Source organism: Fukomys damarensis, unplaced genomic scaffold (assembly GCF_012274545.1).
Source record: "Fukomys damarensis isolate Sample0158 unplaced genomic scaffold, DMR_v1.0_HiC HiC_scaffold_1, whole genome shotgun sequence".
NCBI lineage: Eukaryota > Metazoa > Chordata > Mammalia > Rodentia > Bathyergidae > Fukomys > Fukomys damarensis.
Genome location: NW_022900913.1, coordinates 53,662,454 through 53,674,955, shown reverse-complemented (window position 1 = coordinate 53,674,955; position 12,502 = coordinate 53,662,454). Strand labels below are relative to the sequence as shown.

The 12,502-nt window shown below is 39.9% G+C and overlaps 1 protein-coding gene and 1 pseudogene across 1 annotated transcript in view; both read right to left on the bottom strand.

The window, feature by feature from the left end:
- Cenph (centromere protein H) overlaps positions 1-12,502 on the bottom strand; it is a 24,711-nt gene that overhangs the window by 3,150 nt on the left and 9,059 nt on the right. Inside the window, exons 6-8 of the mRNA XM_010637294.1 lie at positions 6,081-6,144; positions 5,674-5,725; positions 1,968-2,131 (exon numbers count right to left, since the gene is read on the bottom strand). Of these exons, the coding sequence (XP_010635596.1) occupies positions 1,968-2,131; positions 5,674-5,725; positions 6,081-6,144 (280 nt within the window). The remainder of the gene's footprint in view (positions 1-1,967; positions 2,132-5,673; positions 5,726-6,080; positions 6,145-12,502) is intronic.
- LOC117285578 lies at positions 4,706-4,800 on the bottom strand (annotated as a pseudogene).

Below are 12,502 nucleotides of genomic sequence, written 5' to 3'. Positions count from 1 at the left end.
CTTGAGACGCGTTAAAGCTCAACAAATTTTTTTTTTTTTTTTTTGAGGCAGTCTTACTATGTAGTCTAGGTCAGTTCTGAATTCACTATGTTGTTCAGGATGGTCTCAAACTAGAAGTGATCCTCCTGCTCAGCCTTCTGAGTGCTGGAATTACAGGCGTGCAACACCATGCCATGCTCTTCAGCAAGTAATTTTTAAGACTCCCTCTAGCTCAGTGGTGGTGAAAAGTTGGCACATGTGACACAGCAAGCACACTGAGACCTCTCTGTTGGCACATAAGCGAACTCTTCTCCAGCAGCCAAGGATCTAAACTAAACCCTCAGTATTCAGGCTTAATTGCAAGTTGGCCTATGTGATAAATAAGTGGGTTTTGGGTTGCATTTTGGGAACTTGGTCTCTAAAAGGTTCACTGTCACTGCTCTAGCCAGACATGGTGGCACATGTCTGTAATATCAGCACTTAAAGTTGAGGCAGGAGGATTGAAAAGTCTGAGTCCTCTCTGGGCAACTTAGAGAGATCCTGTCTCAAAATAAAAAAAGGGCAGGGCATGTAGTTCAATGTGAACATACATATAGTTCAATGAAAGAGAGAGAGAAAGAAAGACAACCTTCTAGAATAAAGGAATGTATAAGATTTAAGAATTGATGCAAACATGCTGGGGCTGGTAATCCCAGCACTCAAGAGGTTGAGGCGGGAGGATTACTATGAGTTTGAGGCCAGCCTGGGCTACAGTGTACTCAGGGCCAGTCTGAACAACTACTCCTAGCAAGACCCTGTCTCAGAAAAAAAAAAAAAATGATGCCAACATTTATATTAAGAATTTATTTGGGGGGCTGGGGATTTAGCTCAGTGGTTCCGCCACCTGCCTCACAAGTGCAAGGTCCTGAGTTTGATCCCAGGTACCAAAAAAAAAAAAAAAAAAAATTTATTTGGACTGATACTACACTAATATCTCTGTGATGGTGCTATGATCAAACCCAGGGCTTTGAATATGCAAGGCAAGCATCTGAGCTACGCTCCTAGCTGCAGCAGTCAGCTCTTAGCCTAGATGCTGCCACTCTCATCCATGTCTCCTGCACCCTCAAACTTGGGAGTCTAAAGCTCTCTACCAGGGCCAGGGATTTAGCTCAGTGGTTCTGCCACTTCCCTCAAGCAAAAACTTCCGAGTTTGATCCCCAGTACCAAAAAAAGAGAGAAAGAAGCCAGGCGTGGTGGCATGTGCCTATAATCCCAGCACTCAGGAGGCTGAGGCAGAGGTCTGCTATGAGTTCGAGACCAACCTGGGTTACATAGTGAATTCCAGCTCAGTCTGAACTACATAGTGAGACCCTGTCTCAAAAAACCAAAAAGAGAGAGAGAAAAAAAAAAAGAGTGTAAAACTCTCTACCAGCCTCCAGAGCTATAAAAACCATGCCATTTATAAATCCTAATATCTAACCACAATGCAAATTGAATACTGAAACATTAACTGCACCTGAATTTTACATATGTAAATAGAGGAAATGTCAGTACTGAATACCATGGTTTTTGCAGTGCTGGGACTGAACCCAAGGCTTCACTAATGCTAGGCAAGTGTTCTACCATGGGGATACATCTTTAGGCCTACTACTGAGTTATCTTATGCAGATCAAAGACTAAAGTAAGTCTATACTGTAACCACATCAACTGTTTTGTAAAACGTTCTTTACCCCTCTTTTTTTTTCTCATTGAGTTTATTTGTACATTTTAGGTATACAGTACAGTTGCATTCATCATTGGGCTCTTGTACCTTTACATACAGGTCTTGGTTCTCATTTTTTTCCTCTTATTCCTGCCCTCCCTTCACCCCCTTCTCCTCTCCCCATTTACAAACACTTTATTTCCTTTTCATTTTGTCATATTTTCTTCTTTTCTTTTATTACACCTTTCCCCTACCCTTCCCATTTTCCCTACACCTTTCCTCTCTTTCTGATTTATATAAATGTTACCTGGAACACATGTTGAATAACTGTAGCAATCTGTATCTCCGTCTGTAGGCTTTGTTGCATGGTCTTTATCTTGTCCGAATTTTCCATACTGGACAACTCCTCTTTCTGTTTCTTCTTCTCAGTTCGTATTTCTAAAAGCTTACTTTCTGAAGCTTGTTTTAATTCTATTAGGTTAAAATAAAACACACTGTATATGATAGTTCTATAAACAAAGATCTTGAAAAAGTAAGAAGCAGAAAAAAATTCCTGGTTATTTCAGTCAGCAGAAAAATGTTAGTTAACAGTATCTAGGTTGTAGGTCTTATTGTGATCTGAAAATGACTTCCCTGGTACAAAGAACAATAATTTTTTTGGTAGTACAGAAGATCAAATCCAGGGTTGGAGAGTCAGGCATGGTGGTGCATGCTGAGGATCAAATCCAGGGTTGGAGAGTCAGGCATGGAGGTGCATGGTGGTGCATGGGAGGCTGAGGCAGCAGGATTTATGTCAAATTCAAGGCCAGTCTGGACTACATAGCAAGAGCTTGTCTCAAAAACAAAACATAGCAAAACAAAATAAAACAAATCCAGGGTTGCCCTATCACTTAGCTACATCTGTAACCCATCATTTCACTTCATTTTCTGCAGTACTAAGAATTTAACCTTGGGCCTTTTGTATTTTGAAACAAGGTCTTGCTAAATTGCCCAGGTTAGGCTTTCACTTGTGATTCTCCTGCCTCAGCCTCTCAGAGGGCTGGAATTACAGGTGTGTACCACTGCATCTGGCTCCAGCTTAATTTGTTTATTTTTGAGACAGAGACTTGCTACATTGCTCATACTTGCCTTGAACTTTTTATTCTTCTGCCTCAGCCTCCCCAGTAGCTGGGATGAAAGGTTTATGCCATTGACCCCAGATATAATATTTTAATGCCTTCAGTGAAATGTTCAAGGCATTTATGTGTAACTATGACAGCTGTCTACAACTATTTGAAGTAGCATCATGTAAAACAGAACTTACTCTAAGTTGCCAAAAGAACATGCAGGAGATATATATAAATAGAAGCTTTCCTCTATTTATAAAAATGACAGCTAAGCTAAATTTTTTTTTTTGTACTGGGGATCAAACTTACGACCTTGCGCTTGCAAGGCAGGTGCGGTGCCACTGAGCTAAATCCCCAGCCTGAGCTAAGCTAAATTTTAATGAAAAGTAAGATTGCCTTCTAGGTGACAAATATCATCAACCATTTTTGTATTTCCTAAAATGTTTTGAGAATTATACTCCAATTTGTAAATATAAATGGACCTGTCTCAAGAGCTTGTTCTTTGAGATTAATGTACTAAAATCAGGTTGGAATGCAATAGGAAAAAATTAAACACATCAAAAAGGTGATCAAAATAGATGACCAAGCCAGATGGTGTGAGACTTGGGAGACTGAAGCAGGAGGAATGATAGGAGTTTGAAGCCAGCCTGTACTATATAGTGAGGCCTTGTCTCAAACAAACAAACAAACCAACAAACCAAAAGCAGATGACCAACAGTTGGGCATGGTAGCACACATCTATAACAACAACACTATGCAGGATCCTGGAGACCAGTCTGGAACACAGAGACCTTGCCTCAAAAAAAAAGAAAAAATAAATAAATAAATAAATAAATAAAAAGAAAAGAAAAGACCAAGATGATGATTTCTAATCCTGAGATTATTTTAACTGACAAACATATATTTAAAAATAATAAATTAAGGGCTGGGAATTTAGCTCAGTGGCACCACACCTGCCTTGCAAGCACAAGGTCCTGAGTTCAATTCCTGGTACCAAAAATAAAATAAAATACAAATAAATTATACCCATAATGTTAAATGAAAAAAGCAGTTGGTAACAGAATAAATGATGACAATATTATGGTTTTTTTTTAGACAAGGTCTCACTATGTAGTGCTGGTGGGCCTTTAACTTAGCACTAGGTAGCCCAGGCTGGCCTCAAAATTTTGGTGATCCTCCTGCCTCAGCCTCTTGAGTGCTAGGATTACAGGTGTGTGCCACTACACCTGGCTAAATGATGACATTTTTTTTTTTGGTACCAGGGATCGAACTTGGGACCGTGTGCTTGTGAGGCAGGCAGAGGAACCACTGAGTTAAATCCCCAGCCCTAAATGATGACAATTTTAAAAGAAATATGCACTGAAGATTGTCTCATTATAGTAAAAGAAAAAATTGACCCTCTGAAAGGCTGAGGCAAGATCACAAGTTCAAGCGTAGCCTCGACAATTTAGTGACTTAAACGGACACTGTCTCAAAATAAAAAAAAGACCTGGTGGGCCAGGGATTTAGCCTAGTGGTTCTGCCATCTGCCTCAAAAGCGCAAGGTCCCAGGTTCAATCCCTGGTACCAAAAAAAAAAAAAAAAAAAAAAGCTGGGGATGTAGCCTAGTATGAAGGTTCTAGTTCAATGCATAATAACACACAAAAAAAGCAAAGCAAAACATAAAAAATTCACTCTTCCCATGTATATTTTCAGTCTATAAATTTTCCCCAGAAAATATGTATTACTTTTTAAATAATTTCTTTTTTGGAAGCAGATACTTTTTTTTTTTTTTTTTTGAGACTGGGTCTCACTCTGTAGTGAGACTGCCCTGGAACTCACTATGTAGCTCAGGCTGATCTCGAACTCATAGTGATCCTCCTGCCTCAGCCTCCTGAATGCTGGGATTACAGGCATGCGCCACGATGCCCAGCCAAGGAAGCAGATACTTTTCATTAACAAAAATATGGAATGCTTCACAAATTTATGTGTCATCCTTGAACAGGGGCCATGCTAATCTTCTCTGAATTGTTCCAATTTTAGTATATGTGCTGCTGTGTTGTTTTGTTTTGTTTTTTGTTTTTTTTTGGGACAGGGTCTCACTATGTAGTTGTGAATGACCTGGAACTCACTATATAGCCCAAGCTGGTCTCGAACTCAGCAATCCTCCTGTCTCAGCCTCCTGAGTGCTGGGATTGCAGGTGTGTGCCACCCCCGGCTTTTTTTTTTGATAAATTCTTGCTACATAGCTCAGGCTGGCCTTGAACTCATAGCAATCCTCCTATCTCCCTAAATTCTGGGATTACAGGTGTGTGCCACTGTGCCCAGCAAAATAATCATTTCAATACTTTTGGCCCAAAAAGCAATCTCATGTCATAAGAAATTAAGTGAAAAAGCTGTGGAATCCTATGTACCAAGTGATAATTTAGAAATTATTTATATATTTTATATTTATATTTATTTATTTATATATTATTTAAATAAAACTGATGTCACACAAGAAGGTATGATTTTACAATTATATATTTTATAATTTCCTGCATCTTTTGATTTCTTCTTCTTCTGAGAATGTATTATCTTTGTGATTTAGAGTTCCAAAGCAACAAAAATAAAGCAAAATGCATTTAGTAACCCATGGGCCAGGGATTTAGCTCAGTGGTTCTGCTGCCTGCCTCACAAGCACAAGGTCCTGAGTTCAATCCCCAGTACAAAAACAAACAAACAAGGTATCCTGTTTTTATTTTTGGTACCAGGGATTGAACTTGGTCTTTGCAAGTGTAAGGCAGGGCAGAACCACTGAGCTAAATCCTACTTTTTAAATTGCCATGTTCAAAATTTTAAGAGATCTTGAAAATAAAGACATCCATGTCAAGCTCCAAGAGGCGAAGGCATGCTCTACCATAAAAGAAGAAAAAGTGTTTTACGTACGAAATCTCTTCTTTCTAACATCAAGTAGTTTTTCTTCTAATTCCCAAGATTCCTGTTATTAAAATTAGAACATGTTAAAAAATGAGATAAAATAAAAACATTAAAGCATATTACTTGTCACTGAGTTTCATTTATTAGTTTGTGTTTCTAAAGCTTCAATTTTCAATTTTCTATTTCTCTACAACAAAAATTTAAAACAATAGCTTAAATTTTAAGTAGATAATTTGCAACATTAGTCAAAGATAAGGGTTATGGGGAAAAAAAAGAGGGAACTTTAAGGCGAATGCATTCCAGTCACGCCAGTCCCTTTGTGCAGTCATAGTTAACATATCCACTACCATTATGTTACCAGTAAGAAGTTGACACAGAAATCCTAAGAATGCAGTTAGCCCAATGTGCAAGTTTACCTGCTGTAATTTCATTACGGATTTATTTAGCTTTAATATTTCTTTCATGGTATCCATAAGCACACTGAAAAGGAAACAAAAATGATTTATTAATCTTAGTTAATATAATTAATCTATCTCATTAAGAAGGTCTCAGCATATATATATTTACTTCTATTACGCCCTTGTGCTCTTTAATAGAAAGTCATTTGACAAGATCTGAAAAAGTTTGACATGAATTAAATTTTTGTTAAAATTAGTTGTTTCCTTGGAAAAACTTTTAGTCACAAAAAAGATTCATGAATGAAAGAATATAGAAATATTTCTAAAAATGTCATATTTAAGAAGACAATAGCCTAATAACTTGGTCATAAATTCCTTTTTTTAAAACCAGAACTGGGAATCAAATTCAGGACCTTGTGCTTACAGGTGGACACATGTGAGCTACATCCCCAGGCCTCATAAATTGCTTTTAAAAAATTGTTTTTTTGTGGGGCCAGGGATGTAGCTCAGTGGTGCAGCACCTGCCTGGCAAATGCAAGGCCCTGAGTTTGATTCCTGATACCAAAACCAAAAACACACATGATTTTGTGGGCCAGAAGTGGTGCCTGTAATCCTAGTACTCAAGAGGCTGAGGCAGGAGGATCTCCTTGAGTTCAAGGCCAGCCTGGACTACAAAAACCCTGTTTAAAAAAAACAAAACAAAACATAAGATTTTGTTTTTGGAGAAGAGATTTAGGCTCATGGCAAAACATAGGGGAACTGATATTTCTCACTTGCTTTCTGCCCTCACACCTGCACAGCCTCCCACTAGCACTATTCTCCACCAGAGCAGTATGTCTGTTACAATTACTGTACATAGAGACTTTGTATCACCCCGAATTCATAGTGTACACTAGGGTCACTAGGATTTGACAAACCACCATCATGGTATTACATACAATAGTGCTGTGGTTTCAATGTGTCTGCAAACTTTTACATGTTAGAAATTTAATGTCCAATCCTGTTAATGGTATCTGTGCCCTTTGAGAGGTAACTAAAATTGGATGCGAACCCATGGGTGGGTCCTCATGATGGCATTAGTGGCTTTATAGGAAAAGGAAGAATGACTACAGCTACCATGCTTGCTTTTTCGGGGGCAAAACAGGACTGAACCAGGTATGGTGGTGCATGCCTATGATCCCAGCACTCAGGAAACTAAAGCAGGAGTATCATCAAGAGTTCCAGGTCAGCCCGGGCTACAGTGAGTTCAAAACCAGCCTGAATTACAATAGTGAGACTCTATAACAACCTGGAATTGAATTCAGGGCCTTGCACATGCTAAGCAAGTACTCTAGCACTGATCTACTTCCCCAGCCCTTACTTATGGGTTTTTTTGAGAGGGAGTGTTGCTATGTAGTCTGGGTTAGCTTTGAACTCACTATGCAGCCCAGGCTGACCTTGGAACTCACTGAAATGCTCTTGCCTCAGCCTTAGGAGTGTGCACTACCACACCTAGTGTTTTTTTTTTTTTTTTTTTTTTTTTTGAGACAAGGTCTCACTATGTAACTCAGGATGGTCTTAAACTCACTATATAGCCCAAGCTGGCCTTGAAATTGTAGTGATCCTACTGCCTCAGCCTCCAAAGTGCTGGGACTACAGGTGTACATCATCATGTCCAGCTTTATCATATTTCTTTGTTTTTTGAGACAAGGGTCTTACTATGTAGTCCAGGCTGGTGTGCACTACTACACCTGTAATTATTTTCGAGACAAGATATCATGAAGATGTGCAGGAGGAAAAAAAAAGCCAGGCTTGGTGGTGCATGCCTTTAATTACAGCACTTGGAAGGCACAGGAAGGAGTATCACTGAGTTCCAGGCTAGCCTGGGTCACAAAATGATTCCAAGACCAGCCTGAATGACAAAGCAAGACCCTGTCACCACAAAAAAAAAAACCAAAAAACAAAAAAAAAACGTGCAAGTGTAACTGAAACTCATGATCCTCTTGCCTCAGCCTCTTGAGTTGCTAGGCTTACAGGTATGCACTGCCATGCCTAGACGTTTGCCCTGTCCTTTTTTTTTTTTTTTTTTTTTTGGTACTGGGGATCAAACTCAGGTCCTTGTGCTTTCAAGGCAGGCAGTGGAACCACTGAGCTATATCCCTGGCCCTTGCTTGTCCTGTCTTGCCACATGATACCCTCCACCAAGGCCCTCATCAGATATTGGGGCCGTACTCCTGGACCTCCTAGCTTCCAGCTCCATGAGGCAAATAAAGTGTACTCTTTATAAATTCCCCAGTGTCTGGTATTCAGTTATAACAACAGAAAACAGACTATACAAGTAGTTTCAAGAATTAAACTGCTTTTAGCTGGGCGTGGTGGCACATGCCTGTAATCCCAGCACTCAGGAGGCTGAGGCAAGAAGATTGTCATGTGTCCAAGGACAGTCTGAATTACACAGGAAGTCCTGTTAAAAAACAAACAAAGAAAGGAACCAAGCTGTTTCTTTAACAAATATTTCTGAGGATTTACTACCTGTCAAAAACTGCTACAAGTGGGCTGGGAATTTAGCTCAGTGGCTCTGGTGTCTGCCTCTCAAGCATAAGGGCCTGAGTTTGATCCCTGGTACACCCCCGAGAAAAAGCCGGGCATGGTGGCACACTCCTGTAATCCCAGCACTGGGCAGGCTGAGGCAGGAAGATCACTGTGAGTTCGAGACCAGCCTGGGCTACAAAGTGAGTTCCAGGCCAGCCTGAACTACATAGTAAGACACTGTCTCAAAAAACAAAAACAAAAACAAAAAAACCTGCCACAACTAGAATATAAATTAGAATAAAGTATACATTTTCAAAGAGGAAAGAATCTTTTGTAAAATCAATAGGTACTACTAATAAAAGAAAAATGAAAAACCAAGCAGAAAGAATCTGGTGGGAGAGAAAAACAAACCTACAACTACAGTAGTCCAATAATAAATATGAACCAGGGTTACCCAATGCATGGACCAAGGAAAACCTCTGAGCCTTAAAGAAAGTGAACTGCCCAGTTCAGAGAGTTTAGGACAGCTGGCAAGAAAGCATGTCGAATAAACTGGGCAAAGCCCCAGCTCTCATATTTCAGGATGCCACGATCACTTGGGTGGCTTGCTAATATGGATTCTGAGTTCCACCTTCAGAGATTGTGACTCAACAGGTGTTAGATATGACCATTAATGTGATCACTGCGATAATATGAACTATTTTGCTAATCAGCCAGTGTGAGAAATACTGTAGAAGGAAAGCATTCAGAGGGCTCAGCGAGAACATGTACAAATCTAGGAGAGCTGAACCTGTTTCTGTTACTGATAGCTATATTTGTTAAAAGATAAACACAGGCACGTTAAAATTTAATCAGGTCTTTCAAGTAGACAGTTATTTGTCAGCCAACAAATTGGCTTGAGACCATAAACAAACTCAGTGCTCTAGGGTGGGGTGCAGGGCACAAGGGGAAGAAATTTTTATATAGTGTTCACCAAAGCAAAACAAAAACATATTTGGTTGGTTAAAGTTGAAAGATCCTAGTTAAAAGTTAGCTGTGGTTTCTGAATGTTTAAGCATTGCGTTTTGGCTTCAGCTTACTTAAAGGAACCCAAGATGCTGGAGACATCCAAACTCATGATGTCTCAGTTAATTTTTTTTTTTTTTTGGTACTGGGGATTGAACTCGGGTCCTTGTGCTTGCAAGGCAGGCCACCGAACCGTTGAGTTAAATCCCCGGCCCCTCAGTTAATTTTTTTTTTATAGTTGTATACTTTTTTGTTTTTTGTTTTTTGTTTTTAGTTTGAGACAGGGTTTCACTACGTAGTTGAGACTGACCTAGAACTCAGTATGTAGCCCAGGATGGTCTCAAACTCACAGTGATCCTTGTCTCAGAATCCCGACTGTTGGGATTACAGGCCTGCACCACTGCACCCGGCCTACAGCCAAAAGCCAGATGCGATAGTACATGCCTGCAATACGAGCTATTTGGGAGGCTAAGGCAGGAGGAAGGCAAGTTTGAGCCTTGGGCAACTTGATGAGATCCTCTCCTAAAACAAAATAAAAACATGCTGGGGCATAGCTCAGTACTCATAGGATTCAATCCACTGTGCTGAAAAACAAAACAAAAAAGATGCTAAAAGCACTGCCTTGACCTATTTTACCTTTCTGTTGTCCTTCTTTTTTTTTTTTTTTTTTGAGACAGGGTCTCACTATGTAGCCCAGGCTGGTCTCAAACTCACAGTGATCCTCCTGCCTCAGCCTCCTGAGTGCTGGGATTACAAGCGTGCGCCACCAAGCCCGGCTCTGTTGTCCTTCTAATCAGTCTTGTACTCCTTCCTTTTAATTCAAGAACAATTTCAGCTCTCTTTTCATGGAAAAAAAAATAAAAAGTTAAGAGAGTCCAAATTCAGCTTTTAGAATTTGTAATCTGAGACTCAGCTGGCATAGTGGGAAAATACAAATCAGTCTGGGCTAAGGCACCCTGATAGGACCAGTGCCCACATCATCTTGGGGTGGTACCTCTGATGCTCTTTGGAAGATGTGTTTTATCACAAGATTTTAAAACTTGAGTAAGATCACAGCAAGGCCACAGACCAGATTCTTAAGATCAGGTTAAAGAGGACCTTTGACGGTCAGAGTTTTTATTTTCTATTTGTTGGCAAATTGTTTAATCTGAGTAAGTTCATTTCAACCAATGAAAAATGAGGAATATACTTCCTCTATTTTACTGAGTTGTTGAATTAAATAGCTTATTCTAGTGTTTATAGTTAATGTTGGGTAAAAGTTAACTTTCAAAACCTTCCTGCAGGGCCAGGGATTTAGCTCAGTGGTGCCATGCCTGCCTTCCAACTGCAAGGTTCTGAGTTTGATCCCCAGTTCCAGAAAAAACAAAACAAAAACAAAAACCTTCCTGCAAAATTTTCAGATTGTTTTGATAAAACCTGCTTCTCACAGTTATAATCCATATGGAAAAAGATGTTAATCTGGCTGTAAAGCTGTAATTCTGGAGATGGCCTACAAAGGTAGTATCTTGGGCTTCCAGGATGAGGTGGAGTGGTGAACAGCAGAGAAACATCCTCTCTTGAGATTTTGTGTCCAAACACCGGAATGTAACAACTCGAGGAAGAGAAGAAGGAGGCAAGTAGGTCCCAGGATCCAGCAAGGATCTAAAGTAAGAATTGAAGCCCATGGGGAGAGCAAAGAGAGAGGCCTAAATGCAGAAGGAGGAGGTGGAAAGCAGCACTTTCACCCTGAGCCCCACCTGATTCACTGCATGGGAGAGGAGGCTCAAACCCGCAGACACATGGTGACTACTGGTAACCCCAGCTGCCTCCATGGAGAAATGCACCAGTGGAACAGAGCACTGGATGCAGCACACTGCAGTGGCAGGTTAGTTATTCGGGTTTAGATGTCCCCCAGGAGAGGGTGATTGGTTGATAGCCATCTTGGAAAGAGCCCAATGAAGCTCAGAACACAGAGTAGCTGCAGGCTGGCTACATCTATTAGCTCCCAGAGTTACGGTGAGGTGGAACCAAGTTCAAATCAGCAGGAAACACACAGAGTGTTGCAGGCTAAACAAAATGGGCTACAGCCTCTCAGCCAGAAACCAGGCTGATCTTCAGTCGAACTAAAAGGCTCACTGGGATTATCCACTACCCTGCTGTAAATCTATAGCTGGCTTGCTGGGATTAATCAACAAAGGTCCCAGATCTGTCGCCCACTCTACCAGTGACAGCAGAGGCATGCCCCGAAGTAAACATTTGTTTTTCTTCTTGTTTTTTTCTTTTGTTGTTTTGTTTTTATGTGTGAACATTATTTCCAGTTTTTTGTTATTCTGTTCTGGTTTTTATTTCTTCCTTTTCTCTTACCTTCCTGTCTTCTTCATGAGTTCCACAACTCTTCCTTTGTCCTCCAGCCTTGCTTCTGATTTCTTCTTCTTTTATTTCTCTATTTTTTTCTCTCTCCCTAATCCCTTTTAAATTTTTTCCTCTGAGGAAGCAATGATGTAGATTTTTTATTATGGCTAACTGGAGTTCTATATGCCTCACTTATCTGTATGTCATTCTTTTTCCATGCTTGAAGTTTTCTATCATTACTGCTGTGAACAGGTTTTTGTAATGTCATTTGCACTATCTCTTGATTTTTCATTGACTCCGATCAGTCTTACGGTATTTTTTGGTACCAGGGATCGAACTCAGGACCTTGTGCTTGCGAGGCAGATGGCAGCCCTACTGAACTAAATCCTTGGCCCTCAATCCTGTTATTCTTCTTTGTATCATCTAACAGCTACTGCATTGGTTTATTGTGGTCCCTTGCTATTTTTAAGAAATCTTTCTTTTCGTGATCCCTAACCAAAATCCTGTTATCTATATATCTGATATTCTGTCCTCACATTGGCCATTCTGTTGCATATACTTTTTTTTTTTTTTTTTTTTTTTTTTTTTTTTTT